This window comes from Orcinus orca, chromosome X, assembly GCF_937001465.1.
Source record: "Orcinus orca chromosome X, mOrcOrc1.1, whole genome shotgun sequence".
NCBI lineage: Eukaryota > Metazoa > Chordata > Mammalia > Artiodactyla > Delphinidae > Orcinus > Orcinus orca.
The window spans coordinates 48,040,525-48,060,517 of NC_064580.1; the positions used below are offsets into that span (position 1 = coordinate 48,040,525).

Sequence of the window (19,993 nt, forward strand, 5' to 3'; positions counted from 1 at the left end):
GGACCTAATGAAACGTATAAGCTTTGCACAACAAAGGAAAACATAAACAAGATGAACAAGATGAAAAGACAACCCTCAGAATGGGAGAAAATATTTGCAAACAAAGCCACTGACAAAGGATTAATCTCCAAAATTTACAAGCAGCTCATGCAGCTCAATATCAAAAAACCAAACAACCCAATCCAAAAATGGGCAGAAGTCCTAAATAGACATTTCTCCAAAGAAGATATACAGACTGCCAACAAACACATGAAAAAATGCTCAACATCATTAATCATTAGAGAAATGCAAATCAAAACTACAATGAGATATCATCTCACACCAGTCAGAATGGCCATCATCACAAAATCTAGAAACAATAAATGCTGAAGAGGGTGTGGAGAAAAGGGAACACTCTTGCACTGCTGGTGGGAATGTGAATTGGTACAGCCACTATGGAGAACAGTATGGAGGTTCCTTAAAAAACTACAAATAGAACTACCATATGACCCAGCAATCCCACTACTGGGCATATACCCTGAGAAAACCATAATTCAAAAAGAGTCATGTACCAAAATGTTCATTGCAGCTCTATTTACAATAGCCCGGAGATGGAAACAACCTAATCGTCCATCATCAGATGAATGGATAAAGAAGATGTGGCACATATATACAATGGAATATTACTCAGCCATAAAAAGAAACGAAATTAAGTTGTTTGTAGTGAGGTGGATGGACTTAGAGTCTGTCACACAGAGTGAAGTAAGTCAGAAAGAGAAAAACAAATACCATATGCTAACACATATATATGGAATCTAAAAGAAAAAAAATGGTTCTGAAGAACCTAGGGGCACAACAGGAATAAAGATGCCAATGTAGAGAATGGACTTGAGGACACGGGGAGGGGGAAGGGTAAGCTGGGACAAAGTGAAAGAGTGGCATGGACATATATACACTATCAAATGTAAAATAGATAGCTAGTGGGAAGCAGCTGCTTAGCACAGGGAGATCAGCTCGGTGCTTTGTGACCACCTAGAGGGGTGGGATAGGGAGGGTGGGAGGGAGGGAGATGCAAGAGGGAAGAGATATGGGGACATATTTATATGTATAACTGATTCACTTTGTTATAAAGCAGAAACTAACACACCATTGTAAAGCAAATACACTCCAATAAAAATGTTTAAAAAAATAGAATAAAAAATAATGATACTATTTGATTATAACTCATAGAAGAAAATTAAAAGCCATACTGTTATATTTAAATAAATGGGTAAGAATGGAAAGTTGTAATCCAAATAATATATACAAAATCCAAAAATCACTATTTGGCAATCACCATAGTGATTGTTACTGGTAAGAAATTCTTCAATGGCTGCCAAAACCGTGAGTAAAAGTCTTATGATATACAGAGTCTCAAAGTAACTCCCCAGAAATTACCTAATTACAAAGTAATAAATGATAACTTCTCAGTGGAAAAACGTGGTAGATACTGCCTTAGCCCAGTGATCAAAATTAACATTACCAATAATAAAACAATGGACACTATGTGCCTCCTGATATGATACAATGAAAAGGACCCAACATCACTGTTACAGTATTCCTGCCACAAATGCATTAACCTGAATCCAATCACAGGGAAACATCCGACCATCCCATTTTTAATGAAATTCTACAAAATAACTGACCTATACTCATCAGAAACGTCAAGGTCATGAAAGACAGGGTAAAAAATTGTTCCAGATTAGAAGACACTATTAAAGAAGCATAACAATAAAATGCAACCAGTTATCCTGCATTAGATCCTGAACCAGAATTTTTTCTTTTGCTATTATGGAGAGGATTCATATATTTAGAAGAAATCTTCTTTGGAGAGTAGTTAAAAATGGAGAACCTTAGAGGCTTCAGGAACACCCCTTTAAACATCCCGCACAGAACAGCTGACTACAAAAGATTTCACTGCTATGGCAGGCATTCTTGAGATGTGAGGTGAGGCATTAATAACCTAGAAGTCACAAAGTTTACACACTTTAATTAAGGAAAGGAAGCCCAGAAAGAACAGATGCCCTCCGGCGACCTACACGCACAGGCGGGGCCAAATCCAAAGCTGAGCCCCTGGGAGCTGTGAGAACAAAGAAGAGAAAGGGAAATCTCTCCCAGCAGCCTCAGAAGCAGCGGATTAAAGCTCCACAATCAACTTGATATACCCTGCATCTGTGGAATACCTGAATAGTCAACGAATCATCCCAAATTAAGGAGCCCTGTGGATGAAAGGCTCTTGGTGCTGCAGCCAGGAGTCAGTGCTGTGCCTCTGAGGTGGGAGAGCCAACTTCAGGACACTGGTCCACAAGAGGCCTCCCAGCTGCACATAATATCAAACAGCAAAAATCTCTGAGAGATCTCCATCTCAACGCCAGCACCCAGCTTCACTCAACGACCAGCAAGCTACAGTGCTGGACATCCTATGCCAAACAACTAGCAAGACACGAACACAACCCCACCCATTAGCAGAGAGGCTGCCCAAAATCATAATAAGTCTACAGACACCCCAAAACACACCACCAGACGTGGACCTGCCCACCAGAAAGACAAGATCCAGCCTCATCCACCAGAACACAGGCACTAGTACCCTCCACCAGGAAGCCGACACAACCCACTGAACCAACCTTAGCCACTGGGGACAGACACAAAAAACAACAGGAACTACGAACCTTCAGCCTGCAAAAAAGGAGACCACAAACACAGTAAGATAAGCAAAATGAAAAGACAGAAAAACACACAGCAGATGAAGGAGCAAGATAAAAACCCACCAGACCTAACAAATGAAGAGGAAATAGGCAGTCTACCGGAAAAAGAATTCAGAATAATGATAGTAAGGTCGATCCGAAATCTTGGAGATAGAATGGACAATAGAATGGACAAAATGCAAGAATCAGTTAACAAGGACCTAGAAGAACTAAAGACGAAACAGGCAACGATGAACAACACAATAAATGAAATTAAAAGTACTCTAGATGGGATCAATAGCAGAATAACTGAGGCAGAAGAACGGATAAGTGACCTGGAAGATAAAATAGTGGAAATAACTACTGCAGAGCAGAATAAAGAAAAAAGAATGAAAAGAACTGAGGACAGTCTCAGAGACCTCTGGGACAACATTAAACGCACCAACATTCGAATTATAGGGGTTCCAGAAGAAGAAGAGAAAAAGAAAGGGACTGAGAAAATATTTGAAGAGATTATAGTTGAAAACTTCCCTAATATGGGAAAGGAAATAGTTAATCAAGTCCAGGAAGCACAGAGAGTCCCATACAGGATAAATCCAAGGAGAAATACGCCAAGACACATATTAATCAAACTGTCAAAAATTAAATACAAAGACAACATATTAAAAGCAGCAAGGGAAAAACAACAAATAACACACAAGGGAATCCCCATAAGGTTAACAGCTGATCTTTCAGCAGAAACTCTGCAAGCCAGAAGGGAGTGGCAGGACATATTGAAAGTGTTGAAGGAGAAAAACCTGCAACCAAGATTACTCTACCCAGCAAGGATCTCATTCAGATTTGATGGAGAAATTAAAACCTTTACAGACAAGCAAAAGCTGAGAGAGTTCAGCACCACCAAACCAGCTCTACAACAACTGCTAAAGGAACTTCTCTAGGCAAGAAACACAAAAGAAGGAAAAGACCTACAATAACAAACCCCAAACAATTAAGAAAATGGGAATGGGAACACACATATCGATAATTACCTTAAATGTAAATGGACTAAATGCTCCCACCAAAAGACACAGATTGGCTGAATGGATACAAAAACAAGACCCATATATTTGCTGTCTACAAGAGACCCACTTCAGACCTAGAGACACATACAGACTGAAAGTAAGGGGATGGAAAAAGGTATTTCATGCAAATGGAAACCAAAAGAAAGCTGGAGTAGCAATTCTCATATAAGTTATATATATATATATATATATGTAGTTTGCTTGAGTGCAGTGTTTTTTGTTTTCTGTACTGAATTCATTAGCATGGGTCGGTATAAAATTTAGCATAGGTCAATATGTAATTTGTAAACTAATAAGGTCTTAAAAGTGAGGAATTAAGTCTTTTAAATTTAATTATTTATTGTAAAGAGCAGAATAGCATACATAAACAGGTGCCTAAGGAAAACTTGTATTCTAATATGGAACTCTCATGAACACCTTTTTTTTTTTTTTTTTCTTCTAACGGTATGATAGTAGGCCATTTGATTATTTTTATGGCTTTAACTTTACAACAATGAAATATTCGTAAATTTTAAAAAGTATTTTTCTTTATTTGATGCGGGTGGGATACTGGAGAAATGAAAGGTCAAACATCTATTGAGGAATCCATACTTGTCTATATATTGTGTACTTTTATTTCAAGAACTGATTTAAAATTCCTAAAAGGATGCTATAATAAGTTATTATGCCACTTTACAGACAGAATTAAGTGAATTTCAGGGAGGTATGAAACTTGCCTAAGGCTATCCAGCTACCAAGCGGTAGAAGTGAGAATTAAATCCAGGTATACCTCTAAAAAAAAAAAAAAAAAAGAAGGCGAGGGCAGCACCAGGGTATGGGGTTGTTAGTTTTATAGGGGTGAGTAATTTCATACGCTGATGAGTGGGAGGAGTATTCCAGCTATTTTGGGGAAGGGGTGGGGATTTCTAGGAATTGAGCCACCACCCACTTTTTGACCTTTATGGTCATCCTTGGAACTGTCGTGGCACCTGTGGGTGTGTCGCTTAGCTTGCTGATGTGTTACAATGAGTGTATACAGAGGCTCAAGGTCTAGTGGAAGTAGACTCGTCCGCCATCTTGGACCTATTTTGTTCTAATCAGTTTATGTTGTGTCCTCGGGCTATGTAATTCTTTTAAAGGTTGTGCCCTGCCCCCTTTCCTCCTGTTTCATATTGAATATATAATATTTACCAGAGTATGTTTTAATAATTAATACATGATATATTGTATAATTAATTTATATATCATATATATAATGATATCTATAGGTATTTGTTCTAATAAGTCATTAAAAATAAATGAATATTCAAAAAAAAAAAAAAAAAAAAGGAAAGGAAGCCCAAATCAGCTACCAATGCTGATCAATCAGACCTTCATTTTTAAATGTAAGGTAACAACGAGAAAAAAAAAAAAGGCTAAACATGGGAGCAGATTTAGCAACCATTAAAATTAATAATACATACTCTATCCCAAAGGAATGGGCCAGGATTGTGGGAATAAGCAAATTAATGGAAAGAACTCAATTGTACGTCAACAGGAGAAAGGGAAAATGAGTGAACTAGAGCTATATATATCAACATGTAGCTTAATTAATCTTACAAACAATGTTGATTTTTTTAAAAAATTGGAGAAGAATGCATATGCTAGGATACCATTTACATGAAGTTTTAAGTCTTGTAAAAAAAATACGGTTTCCAGGAGACTGCAACTGCACTGATATTTTTTTATTTCTTAAGTTATGTGATGGGTATATGGGTCTTCCTTGTATTATAAATATTTTTGCATTATAAATATTTTTATAATTGTTTTTCAATATAAATATTGTATTATAAATATTTTAAGTCAAGAATGCAGATTAACTATTGAAATATCTTAGCGATATTTAATCTTGTTCCACAGGGAGTTCTTACACATACCAATTTTGTAATCCTTAATATAAAAGAATGCACCTGCTTTAAAAAGAAAAATATGTATATCAGTAGGCATCAATTCACGTCAGGTTTTCCATCAAATGAATTTTGGCAACAAACAGAAGAAAGTTCTTTCAGTATACTGAAACATAGAATTAAGGCATTAAGGACCTACAATAAGAAGAAATGGAGAAAGTCCCAATTATAGTAGGATACTTCAACACAGTTTTCTCAAAAAGTGGAAGAAAAACTGGACCAAAAAAAGTAAGAATACATTGAATTTGAATATTATAATTAAGAACCATGACATAACAAACATATAAAGAACTGGGAATGTTCCTCCAAGAACAGATAATATAAATCTTCAGCAAATAATGCACAAAAACATCAAATTCCAAAAAATAGCCATAGTCTGATTATAATGCCATAAATATAGAAATTAACAATAAAAATCTATCCAATTCAAAATTAATAATCATTTTAAATAAATTTTAAGAGGAAATCAATGTAATAATTTTAAACTTCTTATAAAAAAGATAAATTAATCAAAACACAAGTATTGTATAAGAATAGATCAAAGGAACAAAACAAAGAGTTGAGAAACGATTCAAGTATGTATAATAACTTCAGATATGATAAAGATACCATTTCAGATCAGCATGGAAATGATGGACTGTTTATTAATAAATGTGTTTGGACAAAAGTCTATGCATTTTGAGAAAATACAATTAGATCTCTACCTCACACAGTCCACAATAAAATAAAATCCAAACAGAATACAGAACTAGACAAAGACAAAATTTTTTAAGTATCAGATGAAAATACAGAAGAATACTTTATGCTCATGAGCCTTGCTAAGCAAGACACAAAATCTCAAACCAAAAACACATTTGACCTTATAAAGAATAAAAACTTTCTGTGTCACAAAGGACACGATAAGCTAATTAGGACACACTGGTAGAAAGTAATTGCAATACACTTAACAAAGGATTAGTATCAGAATGTATAAAGAAAACAAAGAAAGAAAGAGAAAGACCTCAACAGGCAAATGGGCAAATATAAATGGTATTTGCAAAGAAGAAAAATGAGTATTCAATAAACAAATGAAGACATAAACAACTATCGTATAACCATACAACTGAATACTAGTCAATAATAAAAATAAGCAACTACTATACATGCAACAACATAAATGGATCTCAAGTTAATCTTAAAAGGTTACATATCATATGATTCTATTTATGTAACATTCTTGAAATGATGGTGATGGAGAACAGATCAGTGATTGCCAGGGGTTAGAGGTAGGGGGAGGGTGTGACTATAAGTGCACAGCTCAAAGCAGTTTTTTAGGTGATGGATCTGTTCTGCATCCTGATGGTGGTGATTGTTATATACAAATCTATACAAGAAATAAATTCATAGAACTACAGATACACACAAAATAAGTGAGGGCATGTGAAATCCAAACAAGGTTTGTAGTTAACAGTATCATACCATTGTCAATTTCCTGGTTTTGATGATTGTACTATGGTAATATAAGATGTTAATACTGGGGAAAGCTGAGAGAAGGGTACTCAGGAACTCTCTGTACAATTTTGGCAACCTCTATATGAGTCTAAAATCATTTCAAAATAAAAATTTAAAAATAAATAAACGTATGAAGACATGCTCAACATTTCTAGTAATCAAGGGAATAGAAATTCAAATAATATATTATTTTTCACTTACCAGCCTAGCAAAAAATATCTGGTATTATCAAATATTGACAGTAAGACTGTACCACTGGCTGATGAGAAGTTAAATTGGTCCAGTCCCTTGGGAAAGTAATGTGGCAATATATATTAAAGTAAAAAATGTATAGAACTTATGGTCCAGTAATTTTGCCCGTGTCTCCTCTAGCATGATCTACTTTGTTCTTTTTTTTTTTTTTTTTTTGTGGTACGTGGGCCTCTCACTGCTGTGGCCTCTCCCGTTGTGGAGCACAGGCTCCGGACGCGCAGGCTCAGCGGCTACGGCTCACGGACCCATCCGCTCCGTGGCATGTGGGATCTTCCCGGACCGGGGCACGAACCCGTGTCCCCAGCATCAGCAGGCGGACTCTCAACCACTGAGCCACCAGGGAAGCCCTACTTTGTTCATTTTAACACTAGTTAAAACAGTGAAAAACTGGAAACAGCCAAAATGTCCAGTGGTAGGAGGAATAGCTAAATAAACTGCAGTGTAGTCTTACTATGGAATACTATGGGGCAATTAAATAAAATCAAGTATATCTATATGTAATAACATAGATATATTTCCAGAACACATAACTGAGTAAAAAATTTACAAAGTGACACATATGGTAGGATCTCTTTTATGCGCTTAAAGTAATAAAACAAACCAGAAAATAATGCTATATTTGGGCTAAGGGTACATATCTATGCATGTAATTACACCGAAAAAGATCTAGAATGAAACACACCAAACTAATAACAGAAAGGACAAGGACAAAGAGAGGGGCGGGGTTAAATGAGATTTCTCAGCATTGTTTTAAATTTTTTACCAGGAATTTATATTGGCATACTACTTATGTAATTAAAGTAAGTAGAAAAAATTTTTTAAGAAAATAGGATGCAAATATTGTGGTTGAGAATCAAAGTGATATTCAAACACTGTGATGAGTAGGGATGCAACTGCATACAAAATGCTGAGGTTTCATATTTATCTCCAGGAGCTGAAAATTGAAACCATCTAAACAGATGTTTGATTAGACCACAATGTCAACTGAAAAGGAACCAATCTCAACCACCAAAAGTACTAATGCACTAGTACTAACACATCACACTACAAGAGGTAAGAAACGCTAACCTCAGCAGTAGATAAAAATCGGATAAGTGGTTTTCCATATTATTTGATAAAACAATCAAAACCACAATTGGCACATCTGAACTCATGATTCACTTCCTGTCTCTTATATACCTTTGTTCATTGATACATGGGGAAATAAAATGGAGAAATAAGAACAAATCTTTGGTAAATGGAATATAATCTATAAAAAAGTGAATGACTATGTTGTACACCTGAAACTAATATTGTAAATCAACTATACTTCAATGTAAAAAAGAAGACAAAGTAGATTTAACCAGCTATGCATATTGTGAAATGTATCAAAGTCTTATTTGTTCAAATATCACAATTTTTTAAATTAATATAGAAAATAGAAGACAGATCTTAGGTTGTCCACAAACACAAGTTCATTATAAATTTGTAAGTCCTGATTAGGCAACAAGAATGATAAAGATCAACAAAGAATCCTCTCCCATTGAGAGCAGGCTGATAGAGATATCTACAGTCATTCTTATTGATTATTCAACAAACATATAACAAGCAACTGTTGTAACAAACAGTGTGCTAGGTGCTAGGAATACAGAGATAAATTGGGTACAGATCTCTGCCACAAAGAATTTCAGTTTTATTGGGGAGAAAGACATAAAATATAAGTACAGCTTGCTATTTGACCAGGATGAAGATCCTCTCCCCTGTGCCTTGGCAATAAAAAAACCCCCAAACATCAGAAATTCATTCCATCCCTTTGTCATCAACTCTTAGAGGTTTACGGATGGGCATATAGTGGTTACCTCAATTAAGTGAGAGGTGATATTTTGCAGTGATAAAATATTAGGAAAGAGAGGTTATACTTCTGGTAATGGTCCCATAAGACCAAACCCCACACACAGAGATATCAACAAAAAGTGCTGGACAAATGTAAAAAAACAACTGTCTGAAAGCATAAGACAGCAATCAAAAGCAGGTAGAAACTGGTAGGAAGGCAACACTTGGAAGAAAGGAAGGATAGTAGATGAGTTTGCTATTTTTATGGCTTTTCATCTGGGGGCAAGCCCCATAGCAGCTAAAACTCAGAAGAAAACCCACATTCTTACAAGACTGAAGAGACAGAGGAAGGTGACTGGTAGTATAGAGGCTTCAAGACCCAAGAAGCTCCTGGTGCTTCACCACACAACAGAAAAAGATCCAGGCCATGAGTCTCCTGACCCTTCACCCAATGGCAGAAGGCAACTGAGGGCATTATGTCTCAGCCCTCTACCCAATGGCAGAAAGCCATGCAGACCCCACAACTCCTGACCTTCTACTCAGCAGTAAACAGTGGCCAGGTAAGTACTTCCGTACCCCAGTGGCACTGGCAGAGATCGAGTATTAAGGGTACCAGCATCAGATGGCCAGGAAAGAGGCCAGGGAAAATGCTCTCTGTCCTATGGGTCCAGTATCCTCCACTCCCCAAATCTAACACTTGGTAGCCCAAAGAAGCACCTTCCACTCCTGCAGGTAGCACCGATGGAAACCCAGCAAGAGCTCGAACAGAGCCAGAAGACCAAGCAGACCAGAATAGCATTACAAGAGTTCAGAAAACTAAATTATCATTGGAACTACATACAGCTCGCAAAAGTAGGATAGAATCTGCAGGCTAAACTTATCAGGGCAAGTGCCTACTAAAATAGAAGATTTAAATATGATCAAGACAACATATATATACTACCGAACATAAAATAGTTGGCTGGTGGGAAGCAGCAGCATAGCACTTAAGTCTTAGGACTTAAGTCTGCCATTTTATTTTTTAAAAATATTTATTTATTTTATTTTTGGTTGTGTTGGGTCTTAGTTGCGGCACACAGGATCTTTTGTTGTGGTGTGCGGGCTTCTCTAGTTGTGGTGTGCCAGCTCCTGGGTGCGTGGGCCCTCTAGTTGCCCTGCCACATGTGGGATCTTAGTTCCCTGACCAGGGATGGAACCTGTGTCCCCTGCATTGGAAGGCGGATTCATAACCACTGGACCACCAGGGAAGTCCCGAGTCTGCCATTTTAGTATTTGCTTTTTCCCTATGGTTGTCTTTCCTCTGTTTCTCTTTTCTTGCCTTCCTGTGGGTTACTTGCAAATTTTTTAAGATTCCTTCTTGTTTTATGTATACTGTTTTGAGTATACTGGGCTGTAAGTTTACTTAGTGGTTGCTCTCTCTCTCTCTCTTTCTCTATGTTTATCCGTGGTTGTCCAGTGGTTAGGACTCCAAGCTTTCACTGCCAAGGGCCTGGGTTCAATCCCTGGTTGGGGAACTAAGATCCCACAAGCTGTACAGCATGCAGCCAAAAATAAACAAATAAATAAAAATTAAAAAAACATAGAACAGGATAAATTAATCTATGGTGAAAAAAATCAACAGTGGTCAACTCTGGTGGGGTGGGGGGGCACTGACTGGGAAGGGGCATGAAGGAACTTTCTGTAGTAATGGCAATATTCTTTATTATGTGGGCAAGCTAGAGCCTACAGGCCAAATCTGGTGCACCAACCATTTTTGTGAATAAAGTTGTATTGGAACACAGCCATGCCAAATATTTTACATATTGTCTATGGCTGTTTTCATGCATGCAATAGCAGAGTTGAGTAAATGCAACAGAGACTACATAGCCCACAAATCCTAAAATAGTTACTATCTAGACCTTTGCCAACATCTGTTTTATATTTTGATAATGGTTTGGGTTACACAGGTGTAAGCATTTGTCAAAACTCACTGAATTATGATCTGTGCATTTTACAGAACATAAATTTAAACTAAAAAAATATATAAACAAATACTGAGTTCTAGTCAATGATATGCATGCTTAAGTGTTAATGGATGAAGTGTACTAATATCAGCAACTTTAATTTTGAAATGACCAGAAAAATAAGATGGACTAATAAATGGATAAAGGGGTGGATAGATATGTGATAGAGCAAATACAGCAGAAGTTAACTGCAGAATCTAGTTGGTAGGTATATGGGTGTTCACTTATTTTTTATCAACTTTTCTGTAACTTTGAAATTTTTCTTAATAAAATGTTGGGGGAAACTACTGGGCATATGCCCTGAGAAAACCATAATTCAGAAAGAGTCATGTACCACAATGTTCACTGCAGCTCTATTTACAATAGCCAGGACATGGAAGCAACCTAAGTGTCCATCAACAGATGAATGGATAAAGAAGATGTGGCACATATATACAATGGAATATTACTCAGCCATAAAAAGAAACGAAATTGAGTTATTTGTAGTGAGGTGGATGGACCTAGAGTCTGTCATACAGAGTGAAGTAAGTCAGAAGGAGAAAAACAAATACCGTATGCTAATACATATATATGGAATCTAAAAGAAAAAAAATGGTTCTGAAGAACCTAGGGGCACGACAGGAATAAAGATGCCAATGTAGAGAATGGACTTGAGGACACGGGGAGGGGGAAGGGTAAGCTGGGACGAAGTGAGAGAGTGGCATGGACATATATACACTACCAAATGTAAAATAGATAGCTAGTGGGAAGCAGCTGCGTAGCACAGGGAGATCAGCTCGGTGCTTTGTGACCACCTAGAGGGGTGGGATAGGGAGGGTGGGAGGGAGACGCAAGAGGGAGGAGATATGGGGTTATGTGTATATGTATAGCTGATTCACTTTGTTATAAAGCAGAAACTAACACACCATTGTAAAGCAATTATACTCCAATAAAGATGTTTAAAAAATAATAATAATAATAAAAGAAAATGTGGTATAGATATACAATGGAATATTACTCAGCCATAAAAAATGTTGGGGGAAATTTTTTTAATTAGGAAAGGAAGGTATACAACACTTGCCCACAGAAATGAACATTCCATTCTGAAATACCTTGTTAAGAAATTTATTCTAAAGAAATAAATCCCTAATAGCATGCTTTGTCTGAAGAAACTTCAACTCTAAAGATCTTTATTAATCCTTGATCATTCCTGTTAGAAGTCAGAGTGCACACATCAGAATTCATTATAATTTATGCCCTTGATGAAGAGGGAATTTTATAAAACACAATACTTGAGATCATAGCTGTTTGGAATAGTAATATCACCACTAAAATACTCTTCCCACATAGCACACCTATTATCTAAGGACCTCATACATTTTATTAGCAAAACCCAATAAATTCAGAGTCTTTAGAGATACCTGAAGCAGAACAGAAGAGAAAAAAAATAAACTGGATTCTCAGTTCCTTCCTTTAATTAATTCAATCAATCCCCTGAGTTAATTATATCTCACTGAAGTCATCATGCTCTTTTTCTCAAATTTTGGCAGGGAGGATAGCTATCTTACAAAGAGGACGAATGGTGTATAATGATTAAGGGCACAACCTCTGCAGCCAGGTAGTCTGGGTTCAAATCCTGGCCCTCCCGTATGACACTGGGTAAGTTATTTAACCTCTCTGAACCTCAGTTACCCCTAATGACAGCTACTATTCATAGGGTTGTTGTGAGGACAGTGCACATAAAGCCATTAGAATAGTATTTAGCACCTAAGAATCACTCAATAGTGTTCACTATTATCATCTCATAAAGGCAAATGCTTTATTATAAATGTAGAACAATAAGATAGCCATAGGCTTGTAACATACTAGGACTAACAGGCCTTCTTGCTGTTCTTCGAACATCCCAGACCCACTCCTCCCTCAAAGCCCTTGCACTGGTTATTCCCTCTACCTGAAATGTGTGCTATGGACTCTCTCATCTCCTTCAAGTGTGTGCTCAATTGTCAACCTTCTCAATGAGGCCTACCCTGATCTCCACCTTATTTAGAATTGCAACCCACTTTCCTCCTTACCCTGCTCCACATTTCCCCCAATCTCCCTGTACTGTATTATATAATTTACTTTTTATACTATTATGGTTAGTGACAGTCTACCCACATTAGGCAACAAAACTCAATGACAGAAGGGATTTTTGTCTTTTATTCACTGATACATCCCAAGTAGGTGTTCAAATATTTTTTGTTAGCATCATCCAGTCTACCCCTTCACTTTACAGATGAGGAAACTCCAAAAAGACTCTAATCAAAGCTACCCAGTGAGTAAGGAAAAAAGGCAGGAACAAGGACTGTGACTTCCAGTCTGGTGCCATTTCTACTATAGCTCACTATCTCCTTGACCCTTGAACATTACAGAAAATTCACAATCATCTATATTTTCCCCCCAGCAGGATTTACCTTTGGAATTTCTTGGCCTTGCAAATACTGCTGTGTCTGTAACACAGAAATGCTCTGAGAGGCAGTAGAAGCCTGTACTGGAATACTAAGTGGCAACAGATGAACAGAAGATGGCTGATTTGTAAGGGCTATCCCAGAGCTTGGATGAGGGTCTGGTGTTGTAATTGTGTTTCTGATGACCCACAAACAAGCGCTAAGCTAGAAGATGACTGCCACTGTGGCTGGACAGAAGACTGCTGCTGAATGCATGCTGGCTGGTGCTGTGCTAGGTTTCATTGCAGGGGAAAGGTTTGACTGCTGTCTAATGCCTGAAGCACTTGAGGCTGCTCTAAAGGCTGTATTACATATTGTTCCATTGCCGCTAGTTGCAACTGTTCTTGCAAAGGAGGTGTAATCTGGACCATGTTTGTAATGGCCTTTGGAATACCTGTAATGGCTGAATGTGGTTAGTTGCCTGTGAATGAGGTACCTGCTGCTGGAAAGCAGCATGTTGGCTATATAAAGACTGCTGTTGATTTATGGGACCTTCTTGAGTAGACAACTGATGGGTTTTCTGCGCTTGCCTATGAGATGAATGAGTCATCTGCTGATGATGAATGAAACCTGAGTGAGAAACCTGGCTTGGTGTTACATGTGATTGGGAAAGCTGTGCAGAGAAGTGTGGGGGCTGGATCTGGGCCTCTGAGGAGGCCTGCTGAATGAAGGACATTTGTGCAGGGTGTTGAAGCTGTCCTTCCACAGCCATCTGAGATGTAACACTGACTGGGCTTTTAGCTGCTGGTACCCAAAACTGACATCTGCTTAGGATAGAAATGCTGAATTCTGCACATTAAATAAAGGCTCAATAGAATGTGTTTGTGTATCTAAGGTTAATGATAAATAATGTTAAATGTCTTATGTCTTTTGTTCCAAGGCTGAAGAACCTTGGGGTTGTGTTAAATAGGCTTGTTGCTCAGAAGTCTGTGCTACATAAAGTGGTACTAAGTATAAGTCCTGATCTGCTGAGTTTGTAATATGTACTTGCCTGCTATCAGAAGGGTTTACTGTGTATACTTGCTGGGTTATGAAGGCTGCCTGTTCAGTTGTCTGGATGGTATAAACAGCATGTCCTGAATAAGGGACATACTCAAGTGCCTGGTAAGCAGGCTGTTCCACAGGTTGCACAGGGTAAGCTGCTTGGATTATACATCCTGGCTGGTCTGGAAAAGGTGACCGAACCAGAGGTTGCACTGTATAAACAGGCTGCCCCTAGGCCGGGACCAAATAAGAGGGCTGTGCCACAGGTGGGACTGGATAAGAAGAAGCATGTATAGAATAGGTTGGCTGTGATATCAGTGGTTGTACAGTGTAAAGAGGATGCTCTGGGGCTGGCAGTGAATAAACAGGCTGTGTTGGAGCCTTCATTGGGTAAGTGGCTGTGATGGGTAAGAAGCTTATTCCTGGGGAAGTATCACAAAGGGCAGCTACTCAGGAGCCTTCAATGGGAAAGATGGCAGTTCTGCAGGTGGTCCTGAATAAGTGTGTTGAACAGAATAAAATGGCTGTTCCAGGGACTGAATCACACTTTCAGTACTACCCTTTGACTGCTGCTGACTTACATGAGTTTCAGATTTTCATAGTACAATCCTGCTGACCATTTTTCTGTGGTGATGCCATAATCTTAGGTTGTAAAATTAATGGCTACTGCTGAATAGAGGCTTGGAAACAAGGCTTCTTCAAACGCATCTGGCTTTGTGGCGCTGAAGAACCGGGAATTATAGACTCCTGATGTATCACTGAGTATGGCTGGGATATTGAATGTATCTTTTGTGAGAAGGGTGATGGGCTCCCGAATGCCCCCCAATGGAATTAGAAGGGAGCTGAGCTGTACCAGCAGCATTCTGTGCACTGCTCACATGTTGGGCAAAAGAATGATTCAACAAAGCTTGAGGGTGATTAACTAACAAGAAACTAGGAATTTGATTGGCATTTGGTAATTTGGTTAATGCCTGATTCCCATTTCTAGGGTCAGGCTCAAGTTGAAGACCAACTGTTGGATCCTGGGAAGTCATTTGTGAAGCAAGCAATATCTGAGGAGAAACTACAGAAAAGACTGGTTGTGGAACTCCAGTAACTGACAAGTCTAAAGTCATAGGTTGAGCTGAAATTTGTCCATCTGCTCCAAAGGTCAGCTATAGTTCCTAATGCTGGTGCAAGGAAAATTCAAATTATAAATGCATATACCATGGGAATTCCCTGGCGTCCACTGGTTAGGGCTTGGTGCTCTCACTGCCAGGGACCCAGGTTCAATCCCAGGTTGGGGAACTAAGATCCTGCAAGCTGCACAGTGAGGCCAAAAAACCTTTTTTTTATTAAAAAATAAAATAAATGCATATACCATGCTCATTTTAATGGTCCCAGACAGAATGATAGATAAAATAATGCTATGTTGTAAAAATTTCAGGGACTTCCCTGGTGGTGCAGTGGTTAAGAATCCACCTGCCAATGCAGGGGACACAGGTTCAATCCCTGGTCCGGGAAGATCCCACATGCCATGGAGCAACTAAGCCCGTGTGCCACAACTACTGAGCCTGTGCTCTAGAGCCCACGCGCCACAACTACTGAAGCCCGCATGCCTGGAGCCCATGCTCCACAACAAGAGAAGCCACCTTATTGAGAAGCCCACGCACAATAACAAAGAGTAGCCCCCGTTCACCACAACTAGCGAAAGCCCGTGCACAGCAATGAAGACCCAAAGCAGCCAAAAATAAATTTAAAAAAATTTTCAGAAGGTTATCAAAAAGGTGCTGGGTATAGCATTAGTCCTATAAAAATCCTAATACCATGAGTAAATGCTAATTGAATACACTAAGGGACTGAGACCAGTCCCCAGGCAACATATTGCTCATGGCTTCTCATTTATTGCACTTGCCACATAACTCATTCAAACCCTGGCAGAAATTCAGAGTAATTGAATCTGACACCTTCACACACCAGACAGTGGAAGTTCAAAAGGATTTCAATATCATAGTTAAAGGGAACAGAGAAGCTCTCTCAAGAGGAGAGGAGTGAGTTGGCTGAATACATATAGGCTGGCTGTAATAATTCCTAGAACTTGAACCACCACATTCATAAAAAGACCCCCACTGGTTAAAGTGCTTGCTTATGTGGATTCTATATATTAGGTGAAAAAGGCAGGCTACAAAATAGTATGTATGTGATATACATATGTATGTATAAACAAAGTTATATATGTATACATAGAAAAAAAAGACAAATCTAGAGTCTCTACCACCAAATGTAAACAATAATTTATTTCTAGCTGGAGAGATAGTAGGTGATTTTCACTGTCTTCTTTATAACTTTATAGGCTTTATTTTAAATAGGTAAATAACACTTTCATAAAGTTTTTAAACTTCTTTTAAAAATTTTGGAAACACATTTCAAAATACACATGCCTGTATATTTACGTGGTTGAACCTAAGTTAAGCATCCATCCAACACACTTCGCATTATAGTCTTAAAAAGAGATAAATCCAACCACAACATAAGCTCAAGTATGAACATATACCATATAAGCTACAAATACTAGCCAAACACCATGCACTGTCAACCATATCAGATTAAATATACCCCCAGCAGATTTTAAATGCATCTGGCATTTGTCAAGTACATGTATGTTTTCCCCTACAAGTCTGTGAGTTCTTCAGGGCAAGGACCATATTTTATCTCATTTTATATCCCCAGAGATGATGGTCATTAAAAGTTTGTTGATGAACTATGACTATATACCAATCTCTTAAAAGCAACAGATCACCAGCTGCTAACTAAATCACATACAGAGAATGCCTAGGAGCTCAGACCAACTCATTCCCAAAGAGAGAAGAGACACACAGGGGATGGTAGGGTTGAGGAAAGAAAATGGGATAACAAAGAAAAGCCCAACCATGTATCCAGAGTCCATAACCTAGGAAACCAGGATATAGTCTTGATATATGAACTCTCACAAAGACTGTGTACTCGTTGTCAGAAATGAGTACCATTGACTTTGAGAGTCTAAATGACAAAAACACTTATTTCTCCTACAGAAATAAACGTGAACCAAAAGAGTCAAGAATTTAGATGAAAGTGCTTAAAATTATAAGAGTCTATGAAATACTATTTCTACTTAACTACCAAAGACATCCCTCTACATTCAAACCAGGCTGGAAAAGTCCAATACAAAAAACAAACCATAAAAAGGGATCTGAGTCCTAAATAATTTTTTTTTAATTTATTTATTTATGTTTGGCTATGTCGGGTCTTTGTTGCTGCGTGTGGGCTTTTCTCTAGTTGCGGTGAGTGGGGGCTACTCTTCGTTGCGACGCATGGGCTTCTCATTGCAGTGGCTTCTCTTGTTGCAGAGCACGGGCTCTAGGTGCACGGGTGCGTGGGCTCTAGAGCACAGGCTCAGTAGTTGTGGCGCATGGGCTTAGGTGCTCCGCGGCATGTGGGATCTTCCCGGACCAGGGCTCTAACCCGTGTCTCCTGCATTGGCAGGCGGATTATTTTTTTTCTTTTTTTTTAAATTTACTTTATCTTTGGCTGCATTGGGTCTTTGTTGCTGCGTGCAGGCTTTTCTCTAGCTGCGGCAAGCGGGGGCTACTCTTCGTTGCGGTATATGGGCTTCTCAGTGCAGTGGCTTCTCTTGTTGTGAAGCACAGGCTCCAGGCGCATGGGCTTCAGTAGCTGTGGTGCGCAGGCTCAGTAGTTGTGGCTCGTGGGCTCTAGAGCACAGGCTCAGTAGTTGTGGCACATGGGCTTAGTTGCTCCACGGCATGTGGGATCTTCCTGGACCAGGGCTCGAACCTGTGTTCCCTGCATTGGCAGGAGGATTCTTAACCACTGTGCCACCAGGGAAGCCCTGGCAGGTGGATTCTTAACCACTGCACCACCAGGGAAGTCCCCTAAATAAACTTTTTTATCCGTATATGGAGTTCTCAGTTTCTCTTCCAATTATACAAGCAGTGTCTCAAGATTCTAGTTACACAATGTTAGACACATCCTCAAGAAGAATGTCTTAAGTGAAGGAAAGTATAAACAACTTTTTGCTTTCAGTGACTTTTATATAAACTAGGATGAATTTATGAAAGAGAGCCTTTGCCTGTCAGAAAACCTAGGCAGTGTTAAATAAGTTTAAGTGAATACGGAGCCTCTAAAATGTATCTTACCTTTACCTGTGAGACCTTTGGGACACTTAATGGCAAAAACTGGAGTTGTGAGACAAGCGGAGGTCCAAGGACATGTACAGGCAGAACAGTGGACTGACCTTGAAGCAAAGGCAAAATTTGGGGCTGAGTCAGCTTTGGCTGCTTCTGCAACTGTTAAAAAAAAAATTAAAGATAAACTCTCCCATTTACAGTAAATATACTGATTATATATTTAAAATATATTTAAAACTTCACCTCACCCCTGAAATCTGCTGGTGATGTCCCACTAGCTGCTGGGATGGATAAATTTTCCCTGGAACATTTATTTCAGCCTGTGGGTTGTTAGAAACCATTTGAGAGCCCATCATCTGGTCTGAGGAGTAGGCTATACTGGGCTGATTTGAAGTTTCTGAATGTATAACTGATCCAGCTCCTGCCTCAGACAAACTGTCACCTATGGCAAAGAAAACAAGTGATAGGTAGAAGGGAAAAACTTGAAACACAAGGTCCAAATAGCACAGGAAATGGTAAGTGTTTCTTTAATTTTTTTCTTTTTTACTCTGACAACCTTAAACAGCTTCAAATAAAATATGTACACTGCAGAATTAATAAAAAAACATCATGTAAACTCTCCATGTTGATACTGTGGTATAACTAAAATATTCTTAGTAAAGCAAAACTACAAAGAATCACATAAAAGTCAACTCGATTTGCTGGCCATTTCATGCATATCCTAACTAATCTTTGTTTGCCATTAGGATTTCAGTAAAATCTAGGTAGCATATTCTCATTCTCCTAGAATCTGGCTAGAAAATAATACTGCCTTTATGGAACAACTGGTTATGACTACGAAAATACTGTGTCCTTCTAGAGAAGAGAATGCATTACAGCAGAAATATTAGAGAAACTGTGTTAATTTTATACTTGGGTCTAAAATACAAAAGTTCTTAAAGTCTAGAAAATTCCCTCTTGAAGAATAAATTCTATCTTTAGTTGCATATCTTCTTTACTAAAGGATTTACCATGAGACCCTTAAAAATGGTAAAAAGATTATAATCCTTATTCAACTAGTACCTTGGACAAGTCACTTAGCAGGACAGTTTCTTAATTTTAAAATAAGGAAACTATCTGCCTTGCCTATTTCAGG

General features: G+C 38.4%; 1 protein-coding gene across 1 annotated transcript in view; it reads right to left on the reverse strand.

Annotated features, from left to right (window-relative positions):
* WNK3 (WNK lysine deficient protein kinase 3) overlaps window positions 1–19,993 on the reverse strand; it is a 188,307-nt gene that overhangs the window by 90,236 nt on the left and 78,078 nt on the right. The window contains exons 9-10 of the mRNA XM_049704669.1: window positions 19,107–19,300; window positions 18,868–19,017 (exon numbers count right to left, since the gene is read on the reverse strand). Coding sequence (XP_049560626.1) covers window positions 18,868–19,017; window positions 19,107–19,300 — 344 coding nt within the window. The remainder of the gene's footprint in view (window positions 1–18,867; window positions 19,018–19,106; window positions 19,301–19,993) is intronic.